This window comes from Arachis ipaensis, chromosome B8 (assembly GCF_059453495.1).
Source record: "Arachis ipaensis isolate K30076 ecotype BB chromosome B8, ASM5945349v1, whole genome shotgun sequence".
In the NCBI taxonomy this organism is placed as follows: Eukaryota; Viridiplantae; Streptophyta; class Magnoliopsida; order Fabales; family Fabaceae; genus Arachis; species Arachis ipaensis.
Genome location: NC_142443.1, coordinates 22,209,104 through 22,230,080, shown reverse-complemented (window position 1 = coordinate 22,230,080; position 20,977 = coordinate 22,209,104). Strand labels below are relative to the sequence as shown.

Here is a 20,977-nt window from a genome sequence, read left to right as displayed (position 1 = left end):
GGTTTTTGTTATGGTCTATGTGTCTTTGTTACTTCATGTACACTCTGTAGATTTTATTATATTAGTTTTGAGCGAGAAGTGCTTATTAGTGCATACAATCTCATTTGAGGCATTCTTCAATCACATGTATATGTTGTGTGTAGAGTATTTCTTAATGAACTCCTGGTTCTTTGTATTGTCATTCAGCTTGAAGGCTATTGAGAAAGCCATAGTTAGCTCTGATGTTGGTATGACTCCAAATAATGACGGTGAAGTTATAAGGTTGACTCTCCCACAATTGACATCTGAAAGGAGGAAGGTATTTTCTCCATTTCCAGTTCTTTCCTTAATGAGATTCCTTATCATTCCCCATTCCTTATGGGAATCATTGTATAGATGGATTCAATATAATATTTCTAGTTGGTTCTTCAATGTTTATTTAATTATTAACAAAATGACAAAGCATTATATTTTGATCTTAATTTATTGATAATGTGTTATATTTTGTTAGATGAGATTGATGCTGATTTAGATCAAGGTGGTGGTGGTGGTAGTAGTATATTTTATGCTGCACCACTTGCTTTTTCTGGTCCAAGTAGTGGAAATGAAGGTGATGATATCAATGACGCAAATCTGCAGCAAGTTATGGAGGATTTTGATGATTGATGACAAATTTGGATTATTTTGATGTTGCTATGTTATGTTTGATTGGTTGTTTTATTTTTTGACTTTTGAATTTGTATTTGAATGAGATTATAATATTCTGGTTTATGTAGTACTTTTAATTTGACTGATATTTTAAAGTTTACATTAGACTATAATTATATTTTCATGTGTTTATTTATATTTTATTTATTATTTTATTATAAAACGGTTTTTTCGGTTTAACCACGGTCGAACCGGTTGAACCTATGAACCAGTGAACCAGTAGCTAGAGCGGTTCGATGACCGGTTCGGTTTTCAGAACCTTGGATTTAATCCTAACCATCCATTGAGGAGGTGGATGTCTATAAATAGGGGTGAGAGTTAGAGTTTGGGTGTGTGTGAATCATTTGTAACCACACTTGAGCAATAAAGTGTTCTTCCACCAAAGCTTCATTTCTCTTGTGTTCTCTTGTATTCTTAGCTTTTTTGCTAAGTATTGAGGGTTAGGCTGACTTGGTCTTAGCTCAAGAGGTTGAGTAAGTCCGAGTGTCGGCACGGTAGCGTTGGAGTGTGTCCAAGGCCGTGACAGGCGACTTTGAACTGGCGCTAAATTTGATGCCGCAAAATATTGATTCAGTAGCAATTATACCAACGGTTGCTGGAAATCACTGTAAAATCAACTTTCCACACGCCAATAACCCAGACGATCCATTGAACCGTCGGTAATAAGCAAAAAAACCGCCACAATATTCTATACTCTCTTATATTGTTAATGTATAAATAATCGTTTTGAAATATATATATATCCCATTATTTGTTGAACCAGTAGAATTCAATTAAATTTAGTATGTAAAATACGATTACATAGTCCTCTAGGAAAGCCTGCGTATTGTCTTTGGTGTGATGGGAATCACATAACTAGTTGAATAATATTGAAAAATTGATATTAATTCTCATTCAAATATTTGTAAAAGTTGACACTAGGCATCAGTAATCAAAAAATAAAATGTACCATTTACAAAACCGCCAATATATTAATTTTTTTATTATATTTTTTTATTATACTATCTCAACAATAAATTTAATAAGAAGATATATTAAGAAGAACGTACATAAAAATTATAATTTCATATAATTATTAGTCAATTTTTTTAGTTAGATTATAATGAGAATAATTACTTATATTAACTATATATATATATATATATATATATATATATATATATATATTAACTGAGAAAACAATAAGAAAGAATGATGTATATTTCTTTTGACTAATTTAAATAACTGAGTATAAAAAATATAAACTATAAATTAATGGGGTGAATGGCATGTGAGAGAGTCGAAGATGGTACCACAATAAAAATATATCTTTTTAATTTTTTTTAATTATTTTATAAAGTATAATTTTTTATCATTTAATATTTTTTTTCATATATTTTCTCTTAGAATCATTTAAAAAGTGTATAATAAAAAATTATACTTTACAAAATAATTAAAAAAATGAAGAGAATCCATTTCTTACAAGAATAATATTTATTGTTATTAGCTTTAATTGTTGGAAAAAATTCAAAAAATATTAAAATAAAACTTTTTTTCGTGGAAATAGATATTTTTTTTTTTAAATAAATTCTAATTGTCTTATTGATGAAACATTGTTTACAATGACATAAAAACCCAAAATGGAAGGGCAGCATGGCCTAATAGCATGGTCTCCAAAACAGCAGTTGACTACCCATTTTAATCATGCTAGCATGAGACAAACTTCTCCTTGTATCAATCTTCGAATAGCATCAATTGAAGCTGCTATAAAGTTTCTCCCACCAGGCGTTACGTAAGGAAACGTAACACCTAAAATCTATAGGTGTGGATGTTTTTTATAATTCACAATTTCACACCATAGACGTTCCTAAGAAAAAAAGCTTTGTTAAACATATCAGTAGAAGAACATACATTAGTTCATCACTATTTTCGACTAATTTCACTTGAGATCCAAAACGATAAAAGAAAACTAGAAATAAGAAATTCAATATTGGTAAACAATTGGTTAAATAAAATGATTTGACAACAACCATACTTGATAGCTACACCAAAAGTAAGAGAGAGATATATTTTAAATTTTATGCAGGGTTCTAAGTCTAACACACATTTCTGTTACTTTTATATAATTGTCAAAATTAATCAGTGAAGTGGCATCTTTGCAAATGAAAAGATAATGGCTAATTGCATTATTGGATATTGAGCATACAGAAGTCTTTTTCTCGTATATAGGAGTATTGATGGCAAAATTTTTAGAAGTACGAAAATTTTTGTGGAGATCGTTTTAAATGAGAATTTGAAGATGGAATTTTTTTTGTGAAAATAGAAATGAAAGACAATTTCTCCAAAATAAGTGTGGAAATTCGAATGAGATCTCCGCTCATTTCCGATAATTTTCGAATTATTAAATTTATTTAAATAATTTTAATAATTTATTTTAAATATAGATTTTTTTAGTTATTTCAAATTTTTTCTTCACAACATTAACATTGTGCTGTTTTATTTTTCAGTCTTTTCCTTCTATAACTATGGTGAGTTATCTTATAGTCAATCTTTTTTTAGTTATGGCTAATTGCATTATTAGATATTGAATATACAGAAGTCTTTTTCTCCTATGTGGGGATAGAGATGACAAAATTTTTCGAATCACAAAAATTCCTGCAAAAACCGTTTCAAATAAAAATTTAAAGATGGCGAATTTTTTTAGCAGAGATGGATATGAGGGACAAAATTCTCCAAAATAAATGCAGAAACTCGAATGGGATCCTCGTCCGTCCCCGCTAAACCTTAAATTATTAAATTTATTTAAATTCTTTTAATAATTTATTTCAAATATAGATTATTTTAGTCATTTCACACACACACAAATATATATATTGAAAAATCTAATCCTAATTTAAAGTGTCTTTCTTTTAATTTTTTCTGCAACACTAACATTGTGCCGTTCTACTTTTCAGTCCCTTCTTTTTATGACTATGGTGTGTTATTTTATAGTTCTAAACTTGTAATCTTGGACAATATTCTATTTATATGTTATAATAATATTTGTAATAGTAGTTTGTAGTTTTTTTATTTTTATTTTTTATTAAAATTTTCATATAAATTATCAATATAGATAGATAGAAAATAGGATCTCCACAAGAAATATAGTCTCGTAGAGAATGGAAATGGGGAACAATATTCTCTCACAGCAGAGATTGGGACGTAATCGAGTGCGGGGACAGGGAGCAGGGAGGTATCCCTGCCCCATTGCCATCCCTATGTGGGAGACGGGCGTTTGAGAAAACTTTGATTGGAGAGTCCAAATAACTAACAAAACACTTTTTTAGTTTGGATTATTATTCTATATAAATAAAATAAATATTCGTAAATATTTTATTTACAAATATATGTAATTTCAAAAATATTTATATATTAAAAAATGTAATCACATATTGAATATAACAATTATATGAAATAAATACACAAATTTTAGAGACTACATCTGAACTGTGTAAAGAAAATTTTTTAGGCAAATCACCCATATAAACCAAGCTGGAAAAAGATTTACGTGATTCAACCAAACCAATAATCGTTACATGGTTCAACCAAGAGGACATTTATATGTAATTCGAATTAGTCTAATTTGAATTACACGATCAAAGTAATTCGAATCATACTGATTCGAATTACACACACGCACACAAGCACTAATTCGAATCAACCTGATTCGAATTACACACACACACATTCGAATCAGGGTTATTCGAATTACATACACACGCTGCACATAGTAATTCGAATTGGGTAGATTCGAATTACTCATGGTATAATTCGAATTATGCTGTTTTGAATTATATAGGGCCAGGCGTGTATAAATATGGTGTGAACGTGAATTGATCTCATTAGAGTGACAAAATGGCTAGTGAGGAGAGTTTTGTAGTGTTGGTGCATCACAGAGGATCAAGTAAGAGAAAAACATGATCTGGTGTGAAGTTCACTGATAAGGATCCTCTCAGTATATTTATCAGGCCTACGACGAGCTATGATGACTTTGTGAATTCTATACTACAGAAACTTGGTCTGCAAGGCATGAAACGGGTCCAGAAGTTATTCTATCGCATTCTGATCTCAGTGCTGCAAGAAATCGTGAAATATGATTGTTTAACCATAGCGAGTGATGAGGATTTGCAGGTCCTGTTTCATTGTCGTCGGCAGTTTCCAGAGGTCAGGACACCTGAGCTATTGGCGAAGTTAGTTGACGTGGTGTCTAGCTCGGGGGGTTCGAACCGGAATACCCACACTATATGCACGGTAGCCAGTTCTAGCTCGAGACCTGTTGGTGTAGCTTTGTCCGTCCCTGTGAATGAACCTCCGGACGAACCTGTCGCATTCCCATCGTTCGCTGTTGATCTCAACTGTAGTGGAGGCGGAGAGGTTGGTATCGTGGATAGGGTGACGACTTGTTTACAGCATGCGGCACCGGCTGGTATGGGCGATGCATTGCTGGATGGTGTTGACGATGATGATGTGGAGCTGGATCTCATTGCTGATGACAATGGCGATGATATTGCAGCGAGTAATCTGATTGGGGCCGGCGGTGGTTCTAGTTCTGGGATATAGCAATACCCTCCGCACTTTTCGTCTTTGGATTTGGATGCCATGAGACAGGAGGGGGTTCCTGGGGAGCCTACTGGATTTGGTGCTAGAGATGCCTAGGGGACTGGTGATCTTACAGAGTTTCAGGTTGGTCAGCAGTTTCAGGACAAAGATGAGGTTGTGTTAAGTGTGAAGCCTTATAGCATCCGACGCGGGGTACAGTACAAAGTGGTGGAGTCCGACTATCGCCGTTATGTAGGGAAGTGTTCTGAATTTGGGAACGGGTGCACATGGTTGATTAGGCTAAGTCTTCGACAGCGCAAGGGTATTTGGGAGGTAAAACGGTACAACGGACCTCATACATGCCTTGCGACGTCCATCTCGAGCGATCACAGGAGTCTGGACTATCATGTGATCTCGGCCTTCATCATGCCAATGGTTAGAGCTGATGCATCCGTCATCATCAAGGTACTGTTGAATGCGACGGCGGCACACTTTGGGTTCAGGCCGACTTATAGGAGGGTTTGGTTGGCGAAGCAGAAGGCCGTCGCCCATATCTATGGTAATTGGGTTGAGTCATACAACGAGCTGCCACTGTGGGTGTTAGGAGTTCAGTTGATGATGCCTGGTAGTGTTGCAGTGCTGAGGACGAGTCCAGTTCGAGTAAGGGGGCAGGTCGATGACTCGCAAGCATATTTTCACCGGATTTCTGGACGTTTCTACCATGTATTGAGGCATTCCGGCATTGCAAGCCGTTGATGAGTGTTGACGGGACCCACTTGTATGGTAAGTATGGGGGTACGTTGCTCATTGCGATTGTACAAGACGAGAACTCCAACATCCTGCCTGTTGCATTTGCACTCGTGGAGGGTAAGAATGCGGAGTCCTGGTCGTTCTTTCTATCCCATCTCCGACAGCACGTGACCTCGCAACCGGGTCTCCTGGTTATATCAGATAGGCACAACGGGATCAAGGCTGCACTTGAGGCTCCCGACGAAGGATGGCTACCTCCTGCTGCATACCGTGCATTCTGTATTCGATATGTGACAGCAAATTTTGCCCTCACATTCAAGGGTAAGGACGCAAGGAGGCTTCTTGTGAATGTAGCATATGCCAAGACTGAGGTTGAATTCTATTACTGGTTTGATATTCTGTGGTCTGAAGACCTTGCCATGGGTGACTGGGCGAACATGATTGAGTATTCGTTGTGAACTCAGCATCGGGAGGAGGGTAGGAGATTCGGACACATGACGACAAATATCTCCGAGTATGTTAATTCCATCCTGAAGGGGGTCAGGAATCTTCCGATGTGCTCGCTGGTGAAGGCTACTTATGGGAGGTTGGCAGAGCTATTCGTTCGCAAGGGGAGAGAGGCAGAGGCCCAGCGAGGAACCGGACAGCAATTCAATCAACACCTGGTGAAGTGTATAGAGGCCAATCTGAAGACGGCGAGGTGCTTCATGGTGACTTTGTACGATAGAGATAATTTGGAGTTCACCGTCTCGGAGACCACTCCTACTGGTTTATTCTCACTTGGTAGTTACAGAGTGTCACTTGGGGCTCAGACATATGACTGCGGATATTTTCAGACATTTCATTACCCGTGTCCTCACGCCTTAGCATGCTGTGCCTATTCACGGCTTACTTGGCAGCCGTATGTCCACCAGGTGTATCATCTTAGCTCGGTGTTCAGTGTGTACCGAATGAGTTTCACACCTCCCATTCCTGAGGGTTTTTGGCCACCGTACAATGGACCGACAGTGATATCGGATCCCTCCAAGAGGCATGCGAGTGAGGGATGTCCTAGGTCCACCAGGATCCGGACTACTATGGACGAGGATGATCCGAACAGGCCAAAGAGATGCGGTCTTTGTAGGCAACCAGGACACACACGTCGGAGTTGTCCACAGGGCGGAGGAGCAAGGCACACTGGGGTCGATGCGTAGATGTCGTGTTAGACGAATTAATTTCTTATTAGAACATTAGTATTTAGATTCCCTAGTTTTAGTTTCGTACTTGCAATTGTTGATTATCACTGTTTCCTAGTTTTAGATTCACTGGGTCTGCCACAATATCAAACCGGAGAACATGGTCCGCCCGGCTCTTCCAATGAAGGTTCCAGAACTGCAAGTTGTAGGGGAACCAACGATCACCACCTCTGCCATCCTTTGACATCAAGAAGCCGATGTAAAGGGCGGGCTGGGGTCGGGCATGTACTCCATCGAACTGCGGTAGCACCCGATCTATCTGGTGCCACTCTATGACGGCGAAATATATCAATGCTGTCACACTCCGCTATAACGCCGTATGCCGAGGCTCCAGTACCTCCAGATGCACAACCTGAAGAACGTCGGGAGAGCTGTACGGCATCCAAATAAACTGCGAAAACATAGCATCAGCGTTAGGCCATCCCAACAAGCTAATATGACAGATTAGTTAATACGAAGGAGTGGTTCATATACTTACATCCCCAGCCTGTAACAGGTCTATCCTGAGCCTCCACATCTACACTCAAGGTCCCTTCTCGCTCGCTGAGGGATTATGATCTGACCACCTGCAGCTCACATCGGTGGTATAACAAAATCAAAATAAGACCAAGTAGTATAACATTATAAGCGTACACAGAATAAAATAATTGTAGACGAAAACAAAAAATAATAACAGTACCTCGAGGCCAAGGGCCAGCTGAACGTATCATACCCAGCAGATATAAAACTAGGAAAGCGCCAGAAGATCCAAGACTGAAGTAGCTGTAACGGTCCGGCTAACTTCACAACATGTCTGTTGGCCACTCGGCACATGCACCGTTACAACCACAAAAGAGCAGCTGATCCCCAGCTGTAGCCACCCATGTCCTCAAGCCTAGCCACGTACGGGAGCCACCTAATGTGAATACGGTTGTCGGATTTGTCGGTAAATAGCTGAGTGCCTAACAGCATCATGATATAGGCCCGAGCATACCTCCTGACTATCTCCTCGTCGGCTCCCTCAGGGAGCTCTCCAAACATCTCCTGGAACCAGCTGCAATTCACTGCAAACTTCTGGATTTGGTTCGCAAGAGGTAACACACCAAGCAACTCTTGGAACCACACCCAAGCTGGACGGCCACCCTGGATGTATGTCTGGAAATCCGTCAGGCAACCACTAACATAACGTCCATCGACCGGCAACCCCAACTGGTACGCCACGTCCTGCAGTGTGATAGTGCACTCCCCGAACGGCATATGAAATGTGTGCGTCTCCGGATGCCACCACTCAACGAAAGCACTCACCAGGGGCTCATCCAATCTGAACCATCTCTCGTTCAGCCTCGCAAAATGGTATAAGTCGGCCGTCTGCAAGTACGGAATGTACCTCTCATCCAGTCGCATGCCCTGCTGCCGTTGCATGCTCGAGATGCATCGCTGGGGCTGCACAAATAATGGACCAGATAATTAAAAACAAATTTAACCATTCACTAGCAATGTTGATTCGCTAAAAAGACCACTAATAAAACCACCACCAAAACCACCAACAGAACCACTAACAAAACCACTAACAAAATCACCAACAAAAACCACTAATAAAACCGTTAACAATACAACACCCTCAACCACTAACAAATGCACCAACAAGACCACTAACAAATCCACTAACAAATCCACATACAAATCCACTAGCAAAACCACTAACAAAACTACTAACAAAACCACTAATAATCCCACCACCAAAACCGCTAACAAAACCACTATCAAAACCACCACCAAAACAACCAACAAAACCACCGACAAATACCACTAACAAAACCACTAACAAAATCACTAACAAAATCACCAACAAAATCACCAAGATAACCACCAACAAAATCACTAACAATACCTCCACCAAAACTAGTAACAAAACCACAATCAAAATCACTAACTAAACCACCCTAAAACCACTAACAAAATCACTAACATAACCACTACCAAAACCATTTACAAAACCGCTAGTAAAATCGCTTACCAAACCACATACAAAATCACTAACGAAACTTATAAAATCGATCCGTACAAAGTTACCAACATCATTTACTATCAAAACCACTAACATAACGTATATAAACAAACAAATAAGTTACATAATCCTACTCTTAAAAAAAAGATTTCGTACTTACCTCTTCGTTGATGACACCGGCTATATGGGCTACTCCATCCAACCGATAAAGTCTGTTCGGATTATCCCCCATCGGCTGAATATTCTGCTCAAGCCTTTGTTGGAGTCGTTTTGGATCGTTTTCTCTGGGATTTGGTGGGGTGTGCTTTTGAAAAAGTGGTTCGAATGAGGTTGGTTCAAACTCCTTTTATAGCCGAACCTTGAGTAATTCGAAACACACTAATTTCGAATTACTACTTGCACCAAAAATTGAGTAATTCGAATCTACCCAATTCAAATTACTATATGCACCGTGTGTGTATAATTCGAATCACCCTGATTCGAATTAGTGCGTGTGTAATTTGAATTAGACTAATTCGAATTATATAGAAACGTGTATCCGATTGATTCATGAACCATTTTTTTCTTTTGGCTGAATGGTGAAATTCTAGGGAATCATTGGCTTATTTGAGTCATTTGCCCAAATTTTTTATACTTATCCAAGTACATCTAAGATGTATTCCGTTGGCAAAAGGGGAATATCTCTGTTAGAATATAATTAAGATACGTGTTTACTCGTCTTGGAAGCAAAGTGTGCAAGATGTGAAAAAAGTTACTTCAAATTTTGTAAATCCGATGTCCAAAATTGATATAATGTGTTATGATTTGAATCGTATTAGTTTGATTTTTATTTTATTTAAATTATTTAAAATTCTAAGATTACAAAATATGTAATTTAACATTGAGATAGATATAATTTATATCAAGAATTTAATTTAATTCGATAAAAATGAGCGTCCTCATATAATAATGTACTCACACTATTCTCTAGGCTCCCATCTTCTCCTCACTTTGTCATTGAATCCCATCCTCTCTACACTTTGTTTTTCGTTATTGTTCACTGCTCCTCAGTCTTCTGTCATCGCTGCTTTTTTCGGGCCAACAGTTCTCATTCTAGCTGCTTTTTCATCATCGACGATTTATTGCTGCTTCTGCTTCTACTTTTTGTTCTTTGCATCGCTGCAACTTACTTTTACTTTTGTTCATGTTGCCATTGAAATCTGTTTACTCGATCAATAATAATGTTGTTAAATGTCTTAAGTGTCACTACAGCTGTTCGGCTCACTAAATTTTGACTTTATTGTTGTTGTATATTTGTTTTCTCGTTTTTTGTTAGCTGATTAGTAATTTATGCTACTAATATTACATTAGGATTTTTTTTAATAGAAATTAGGGTTTAAACTAGATTTTTATTTTTAAATTTGGGTCATTTTCAATTTATATCATTTTATGGGAATAAAATCAAATTGGAAAAGGGAGAAACAAATCCAAAGTTTTGATTCAATCCAATTTGGTTCGGATCGACTTCCAAGATTAAAAATGCCAATACCGCATCGGATGCAAAATTTTGAATGCACATCGTATCGTGGACTTGCCAAAATCTAATCCAATCTTATTCGAATACACCCGTTAAACCAATATATATATATATATATATATATATATATATATATATATATATATATATATATATATATATATATATTGATTTTTTTAAATTATGAATGTTTTTTTAATAATTTTATAATTAAAAATAATTTAAATTAAATTATAAAATATTTATTTCTTAATATTATGATTATTATCACAATAATAAATTTTTAAATTTAATCAAAAATTTTATTATATTAATATTTTAATATAATAATAATAATAAATTATTTAATATAAAATTAATTGAATTATAATCTTATTACTTATTCCCAATATTGACATGCATTATATTGTGACACTTATTATGCTTCAAAGTGCTGTCTCGATCCTTTCCTGAGGGTTTCTAAAACAGGTAGGTGCCCGTGTGCCACTTCGACACATACAGCATATATATATATATATATACAGGGACGGACCCAAGCATTAGATGAGGGGGCACTTGCCCCCACTAGGTTTAAGAAAAAAAATAATTCTATATAAATTAATATATTTGTTTCAATGTATTTTATTTTGTTCCACAAAAATTTATAAAATTTTATTTTGAGATTCATGTTAAAAATAATTTTTTATTAAATTTAACGTATAATAATATTTATTTTGTTAAATTTGATTTAATATCAAAATTAAAAATAAGTAAATAAATTAGCTAAAAAAATTAATAAACAATGATAATATAATTTTTTAAATTCAATCAACTCGTTAATTACCAAACTAAATCTTTGTTTTTTAAATATAAGTAAAATTATCAGTATTTTTTTGTCTTAAAAAATTAGTTGAGATAAAAAAAATAATATTTATCTATTAATTAATATCTTTTATTTTAAAATGATATAATATTTTTTAATTTTATCTTTTAAATAATTTTGCTTGTAATAACTATTTTAGATTAAAAAGTATCTTATGTCATAAATATTATAAAAAATAAACTTCCTAATTTAATGTGAGGTAATTAATATTTAAAAATTATAATGAGTAGTAGAACAATTGTTTAAAAGCATGAAAGTTAATTTTGATATATTAAAATATGTATATTTTTTTACATAGTTATTTGATTATATTTATTCTTTTAGATAATTATTTACGTGATAAATATAAAAGATATTTTTAAATTACAATACATAATTAAATAGATGTATAAATGTTTTAATCTAACAGTATATCAAAATTAAATTAAAAAATATATATAAAAAAATATTTCAAAAAGAAAAAAACAATTGTAAATTAAGTTTTTATTATTTGATATAAACATATTTTTCATATATAGGTTTATTTTTTTTATGGTATTTATATACAATTATAGTTTCAAATTATAAATGCTAGTGTATTAATAGGCGCTAACGTACCAATTGATTCAGTCTTTTATTAGTAAATATATATAAAAATACATAAGAATAAAATTAGTTATGATGAAAAATTATTTATAATTTAATTAAAATATTTTAAGTTTAAATTTTAGAAATAAAAATATATTTTTTTATAAATTATATATAATAAATAGTATTTTAAGAATAAAAGTGTTCACTAAGTTTTTTTAAATTTTATATCTCTATTATATTTTTAATATAATTAACAATGTTCAACGAAATTTATTTTAAGATATGTTTTTGCCCCCACTCTTAAAATTTTCTGGGTCCGTCACTATATATATATATATATATATTCCCTCATAGTTTTCGCGCATTAAGCTCAGGAATACGTTTATTTGCTAATATGATAGTCAGTCATAGTTCAATAAAAATTTTAAGTGGGTCCGCTTGAATTATGTTATGTATGAATGATCTTTTCTATTTCATAGAAGATCTTGGTCCTTTATGTTTAGTTCTTGCATTAACCGGTCTGGAATTATGTATATATATATATATATATATACACACACACGCGCGTTGAAAACCAATTTAAATTGGTTAGATGGTCAATTTATTTGTTTATTTAAATAAATATTGAGTATTTAAATATGCAGCAAAATAACAGAATTATAAATAAAATTTAGATCTACAATGAATTAATCGCATACTAAAAGATATTATGAAAAAAATACGCAATGAAAAAATTTTATGCCGATTGATTTAAAAAGAAAATATTAACTCTATCAACATTACAGCTCTAATTAATTTAAATAGAAAATTTGCAAAGCTGCTGGATAACTGTGTGATGTAGGGATGTTAAAATTTTTCAGGAGGTGGAAATTCCTGCGTGAACCGCTTCGAATGGGATCCTGGTGGCAAAAATTTTTTTTCTACGAAAACGAAAATAGGGAACAAAATTCTCCCGAGGCAGGTGCGGGACCCGAGCGGGGATCCCTATCTTTGTTCCCGCATTCCCCGAATATATTAAATTACTTAAACACTTTTAGTAATTTATTTCTCACTTTAGTTTTTTAGTCATTTCACCAACCAAATATATATAGAAAAATTGAGAACTCTAATCACTTTTCCCTCTCGCCGCTCACCCAGTAACCCTCACCCCTGACCTAGCGACACCCCCTTTTGTGTTCTCTCCATCCTTTCTGCGCCCAGCCAGCCATCTTTGAACACTTCCCTCGTCACTGTCTGTCCCACCTCGCTGTTCCACTCACCGCGCCATCACCAGGCACCATAGCGTTCTCTTTACCGACGCTTTTCTCTATCCTGTACGGCACCATCACCGCACCGCGCCATTCCTCCTTCGCACCGCACTGTTCTGATCCCTGCTTCGTCGTGGCATCCCCGCAACTTGTGAAAAGAAGCCGCCAAAGTGTTCTCCCAATTCGTGGAAAGAACTCATCGTCGTGTCCCCAACTTCTCCAACGAAGTCGCCGTCGCATTTTCCCATCGCAGCCGCCAGTTGTCTGTCCTCCTCCTCCTCTTCCACTTTCACCTAATTTCAGGTTTGATGTTCCTTTTTCCTATGTTTTTTTGTCCTTTCTTTGACACATAGGGTTTATAATTTATTAATTATGAAACAGTTAGGTTTGATACTCCTTTTTTGTATAATCTTTGTTATGTGTTCTCTGAATAATCTGCTCTATTATGTATTTTTTTATTGATTTATTGCAATTTATAATTTATCTATTTCTGTATTTTGTTTTCATTTTTGTTGATTTATTGCAGTTTATAGTTTATCTTTCTCTGTTTTTTTGCCATTTTTCTGATTTATTATGTATTCTTTTGTATTTGATTTAATCTTTTTTTTGTTTTTTGAATATTTTTTTTGTATCTGAAATTGAGCTGGAATCTAATTTAGTGTTTCTGTATTAAATTTTTAATTTAGTGTATCTGTATTAAATCTTGTTGTTTATGTACATGACGGAAGGTTTTAGCTCGACCCCTAATGAAAATAATAATGAGGCAGAACTAACATAAAGTGATGATGGTCAAGCAATTGAAGCAAATCTCCAAAAACACAAGAGGAGTGACAAGAAGAAACACAAGAGAAAGGACAAGAAATTAGCCAAAGCGTGCAGTCCTAACAAAAAAAGATTAACTTTCGAGACTTGGAAGCATTTTAGGAGGGAACAAATTTAACACTTTTCAGGTGAAAGTACTAATAACTCAAGTTATATTTGGTATTAAAGTTCAATTTCATGTCAAATTTAACTCTCGTAAATTGTTGATTGATATAATATAGGTAAATCAGGGTCGAAAATTCCAATTCTTTGGGACTATAAGATGGATATGAGGGATTTAAGATTTTAGGTAATTATTTTTTTTACTATGTCAAATTTTTATTTAATACATGGTATTCTTGTTTATGATGTATGTTAATATATTTATGTTTGTGTTGTTTTAAAGAGAACATAAAATTATTTGTTGGAAATTATATTTTGATAATGAAAAAATATTTGATGTTGAAGACTTTATTTTATGATTTTTTTTAGAATAGAAGTTGTATTTAAAATTTTGTTTTGCAAACTATAATTTTTTATTTTGTATTTCTGAATTTGTAAGTTGTAATCTTGGATAAAAATATGTTTGTGTGTTGTAATGATGTTTTGTGATTTTTTTTTTTAATTTTTTGCTATAATTTCTATATAAATGTTCAATATAAGGAGATGAGGAATTGAGTTCCGAAAAACACGAAAAATGCGAGAAAAAAAATGGAGGCAATTATTCTTTTATGACAAGAATTGGGACAGAGACAAAAATAAAATCTACTTAATATACTAAATCTGGGTTTTTCTCTAACTAATGGAAGCGAGATGTCGATTCTGCATGAATCCATTTTCCCGCCAAAATGAATGCACTATTTTCTCTTCTAAGTTTATTTTATAAAAATATCTTTGTTATAATTATACTATAATTAGCATTTAAGTAATAATGCATAATTATACTAATTTAGGAAAATATCTTTATTATAGTTATATAAAATCAATATTTAATGCATTATTAAACTACTTATCAACTATCAATCGAAAATATTTTTAATTATTTTAATAATAATAATAATAATAATAATAATAATAATAATAATAATAATAATATGATATCATAATTATATGATAATGGCACCAGTTATTAATAACCAATTTATATTTTTCTAAATAAATTTATTTTAGAAAAATATTTTTATTATAATTATATTACAATATTACAATTAGTATTTAATGAATAATGCATAATTATACTAATTTAAGAAAATATCTTTATTATAATTATATAAAATCAATATTTAATGCATTATTAAACTAATAATTATCACTTGAAAATATTTTTAATCATTTTAATTATATTGATTTTAATTATATTAATACAATTCTAATTCTTATTCATTATCCAATGATTTTATTAATGGCAAGTTGTTACCTTAATGGAGATCCATTTATGTTGAGGGATAATAATAATAATAATAAGGGATAAGTATGGTTTTGGTCCTAAAAATTTAGCGCCAGAATCGAAACTGTCCTTCATCTAATTTTTTATTTACAATCGTCCTTAATGTTGCATTTCTGTTTAACATCGTCCTTTCTAATAAATTTTTTTAATGACGAATCTACCCTTTTCAACGTTAGTGTTTCGCGTGAAACACTTGATGTCTTCAATTGGATAAAAACCCTTAACGTTTATTACAACACCCTTTATTCACAACGCTTCGTAAACCAAACCGATTACATTGTGCCCTAACCCAGAATCGGAAAGGACCGAAGATGTTGATGGACTGAAACTGAAGAGAGGAGGCGAGATCGAGCAACTGGAAGGAAGGGATGTGAAGAGTCGCTCAAGCATTACTGATAGGGCCGGGTTTGCGTAGGTATGATTTTCCACCTTCTTTTCACTATGGTAGCTCTCCTTGCAGTGGTTAGTTTCGGGTTAGATAGTTTAAGTTTTGGTGGTCTGTTTATGGTTGAAATGAGGCCATGTGTGTGGAGACTAGGGATTAGCATCGTTGTGAAATAGGCAGGTTTGTGTGTTTCATCTTTTAAATTAATTTCTTTGTGTCATTGTATTCTATTTCAGGGTGTTGTAGCAGACAATGGGTTATTTTAAAGTGAAGGTCTACCATGGAGGATGGTTTACTTATAAGAACGGTCCATTACAGTATGTGAGAGGAGAAACAACAATGATAGAAGAGATTGATGGTGATCGGTGGTCTGTATTTGAAGCCTATGCTGAGCTAAAGCAATTTGGTTATGTGGAGGAGAATATCCCATCGTTGTGGTTCAAGGATCCAGCAGATGAAGACATGGGGAAAAATCTGAAATTGTTTAAAAGTGATGCGGATTCCATTGCCATGTGTAGAATAGCAAAGTTGAGAGACCATGTATAGTTGTATGTTGTCCACAAGGTTCAGAACAAAGAGGTGTTTCCTGATTCTGCCGTAGTTGATGCTAGAGAAAAGCCTATAGTTACGATGTTAGAGGAGATCAGGGTTGAACTAATGATTAGGTGGGCAGAAAATAGGGAACTTATACAAAATTATTCAGGGACAATCTTACCTAGGATTAGATTCAGGTTGGAGAAGAGATCTAGGTCAGCTGGAGAGTGGCGGCCATACTGGTCTGCAGCTCAGAAGTATGAAGTTGTGAACGGTTTAGACAAGTTTGCTGTAGACTTAGGCTCCCATGAATGTTCATGTAGAACGTGGCAGATGAGTGGCATACCTTGTGTCCATGCTATTAGTTGCATCAAGTTCAAGGGACTTGAGTTAGAACCTTTTGTGGATGGCTGTTATAAGAAAGAAGCGTACATGAGGTGCTATGAGTCAATCATACAGCCTTGAATGGAGTAGATCTTTAGGAGAGAACAGCACATCCTGATGTTATGCCTCTCCCCTATCAAAGGCCTAGTCACAGGCCAGTGAAAAAGAGGAGAGCAGCTGCTGGAGATGAAGAACAGAGCAGCCGCACTCACTTATCAAGGAAGGAAGAGAGACAAAGGTGCTCTATGTGCACACAACAAAAGCAGATGCCCTAAATCCATTGAGGACTTGGTATGATTTTTTATTTGTCTTCCTTCTATTCTTTGGTCTGTCATAAGCATAATATTATTATGGTAAATTTGTATATGTTTGTGTGGTCCAGTAGTCAAAGAACAAAGGAAAGCAGCAGATCCACAGCACCAAATCAAACCCTCTAGCTGTCAAGGGAGGAAGGAAGACTGCCTCTTTCCAGTCTATTCCCAAGCTATCTGTCAAGAGGAAAGCTATTTCAGCAACACAGCCAAAAAGGCCTAGAGGCAGGTCCAAGGGAACTACTAAGCCCAACTACTCAACCCAACATGATCCACAGCCCAACAAGGTTGCCAGCCCAACAAGTTCAGCACCTCCTTCATCCTCATCACAGCCAGCCACCAGAACTCTTCCTTCATCTCAGCCTACCCTTACCACATCTTCAAGCCAACCTGTTGGTCACTTCTCTGCCAGGCTTTCTGGAGCACCTCACATTTCTCCAAAGAAACTGAAGTTAATGGCAAAGTTGCCTCCAAGAAAATGGGGATTGCTTTAGGGAAATGGAAAACTTAGCATCTTATTGTCATGATTGTATTTTGTGCATGTTGGCTTATTTTGAGTTATGTTTGTGTTAACTTTCTAGTAAGGTCAGTGTGACTTGTTAGCTATTTTTTGTTGGTGATATTTTGCCTATGAGCATCTATGTGTTGTACTTAATTGCTGGATTGGACCAGCCAATCCTTTTGGGATTACCTCTGGGTGTGAAACACTTTTTATTATGTACATTATTATGACATTTACCATATTGAGTTATGCTTGTCTTTGATTCAAGTTTGTGATATTCTTATGGAATTACTCAGTAATGAAAATCAGGTATTTACCAACTAGAAATCATACTCACATTTTAACAACCAACCATGCTTACATAATTGTCATTTATACATGTTAAAAATCATTTAAACAGAACACATTCAGGGAAGCCACCTAATAATTTACCAACAAAACACATTTCAACAGAACATATTCAACAAAACCATTCCTAACACAATTTACCAACAACAAAAGCATCATACCCAAACACCCTTTTCATACCATGTTCAATGGAATTACACACTTAGGCCTAGACATAGAAAAATTCTGCAGCAGCAAATACAGGAACCCAACCCACCCAAAAAACCCTAACACAGCAATGACCATTAACTTCCACTCTGCCGCTTTCGTTCTTGATTTCAGGGAGGCAACCTTCCTCCTCATTCTTGCAATTTTTGGATTTTCCACCTCTGTCTTTGGCTCTGCCCAACGAAAGAAATTGCAGCCTTCATGCACCTACATAGAATCACCGTCTTCACTCTCCAATCCTCAACCCAAATAGCTCAATTCAGAAGAAAAGAAAAAAAAACAAACCTCATAGTAAACACAGCCCCAGAATCTGTGATGAGAGAGACTTTTGCGTGGTCTAGAAATTGCGGATAAATCCTCGTTGCAAGTATAGTTTCTAAACCTTCAAAAGTCCTTTCATACAAACGTGTTGGTTGTCACAAGTAACAAACCCCTTAAATAAATTGATAATCGAAGTATTCAAACCTCGGGTCGTCTTCTCAAGGAACTGCAGGGAAGTATGTTCTTATTATTGGTTATGGAGATTGTAGATCTGGGGTTTCAAGAATGAGGAACGAATATGACAAATAATTTAAATGGCAATTAAAAATAAATAAATAACTGTAAAATAAACTTTTGGCAAGGGATGAGAAATTGGAAGTCCAGATTAGTTACCCTTCTCAATAATAAAGAAGATTGAATCTTAATTCCACTTAGTTGACCTTTACTAAAGCAAAGGAAAGTCAAGGGACTAATTAGCTTGATCTTCGAATCCTATTTATTTCCTAAAAAAAGGTTGGGATTATTGAAGTTCAGTTCAATTAGCAAAGATAACAGTTATCAATTATATTGAGCTAAGATAACTCCTGAGTTACTGATTTCTTAACCAAGACCAAAAAGGGAAAAAGTAAATCTATTGGAATAAAGATGTCTTCAGAGTAAAAGCAATAATAGCATAAATAAAAGAAAACAATATTAAACTGAAATACCTCAAATAACATTAATTCAAATAATCTGGAATATAGAAGAATTCATAAATCAAATGGCAAAGTAAATAATCAACTAAAGTAATGGAACGAATAAAAGTGAAAGGGAAGCTTAAAATAAAGGAACATTAAACCTGGGATTGAGAGTCACTCCTAAAACTAAGAGAAGTCCTAAATCCTAAGAGAGAGAGAGGAGAGAACCTCTCTCAAGACTAACCTAAATCATGAGAAGTAACTAAATTGGCGAGCTCTCCTTGAATGGATGCATTCCCACACTTTATAACCTCTGGTCTATGCCTTCTGAACTTGGGTTTGGGCCAAAAAGGGCTTCATAAATCGCTGGGAGCGTTTTCTGCAATTTCTGGTGTGTGGCCTCTGTCACGGGTCCGCGTGGGTCACGCGGTCGCGTCATCCGGAGCTCTTCTTGTCACGCGGTCGCGTCAGTCATGCGACCGCGTCATATGTGTTTTGCTTAAGGCGCGCGGTCGCGTTAGTCATGCGGCCGCGTCGCTGTTGATTCGCGCTTGGCATGCGTCCGCGTCGCCCATGCGATCGCGTGGATGCCAGTTTCTTTAGAAACTCTATTTTGTGCTTTCCTTCCATCTTTGTATGTTTCCTTTCCATCCTTTGAGTCATTCCTGCCTTAGAAGATCTGAAACTACTCAACACACTAATCACGGCATCGAATGGAAATAAAGGTAATTAAAATAATTAATTTTAAAGCATAGGAAACATGTTTTTCACATACATCACATAATAAGGGAGGAAAAGTAAAACCATGCAATTAATATGAATAAGTGGGTGAAGGATTGAATAAATCACTCAAATTAAGCACAAAATATATCATAAAATATGGGTTTATCAACCTCCCCACACTTAAACAATAGCATGTCCTCATGCTAAATCCAAGGTAAAAAGTAAGGTTAAAGTGGTGGAATGTCATGCAATGCAATCTAATCTAAATGCAACTACCTAGATGAATGATGCATCATGCAATTCTAATTTTTATTCACTTGAATATAAAGCTTGCATGTAGTTAAATTAATTCACATTCTTAAGGAGTCATGTATATATGTATAGCCAAACCTTAGATAGTGATAAAGTGCCTTTACAATTGAGATGGGAGAGAAAAACATTTTAAAAACTTGCAAGACAACTAACAATTTAAACAGAGATAAATGTTAATGAGCTATTGAACCCTCACTGGATTTTGCGTTTACTCTCTAATCACTCAGTGTTTATTAGGTTAATCACTCTATTCTTCTTTTTATTCTCTCTTTCTATAACTTTGTTCTTCATCTAACCAATCAACAATTATAGAATATAGACATACCAAAAATCATGAGGTCTTTAATTAAGGTTGTAATGGGGCCAAGGTAAAGGTAAGGGTATATGTATAAGGCTAAGTGAGCTAATAAGTGAATCCTTAATTAGTCTAATATCTCACCTAACATACATACTTTCTAAAGCAAAGCTGCTTTACCTATTTTCCCATATTTTCCCACTTTGATGTTACATGCTCATGCCTCAATATTTATTTTTATCCCATGTGCATTGCTTTATTTGCATTTGGGGGATCCTTCGGTGTCCCCTTTATTCAAATATTGAAAAATAATTAATTTTTTTTTTGCTGCACATGGTAATTTAATTTCTTTCACATGAGCATGTTTCCCAAAAATTCT

General features: G+C 34.8%; 2 protein-coding genes across 2 annotated transcripts; both read left to right on the top strand.

The window, feature by feature from the left end:
• Window positions 1–3,824: 3,824 nt before the first annotated feature.
• LOC107610701 (uncharacterized) lies at window positions 3,825–6,000 on the top strand. The gene is made up of 3 exons (XM_016312710.1): window positions 3,825–3,898; window positions 4,674–5,251; window positions 5,381–6,000. Exons 1-3 carry the CDS (start codon window positions 3,825–3,827, stop codon window positions 5,998–6,000), a joined length of 1,272 nt encoding a protein of 423 aa, XP_016168196.1.
• Window positions 6,001–6,488: 488 nt separating this feature from the next.
• On the top strand, window positions 6,489–7,187 carry LOC148547429 (uncharacterized). The gene has a single exon (XM_088495433.1). It carries the CDS (start codon window positions 6,489–6,491, stop codon window positions 7,185–7,187), a length of 699 nt encoding a protein of 232 aa, XP_088351559.1.
• The last annotated feature ends 13,790 nt before the right edge of the window (window positions 7,188–20,977 follow it).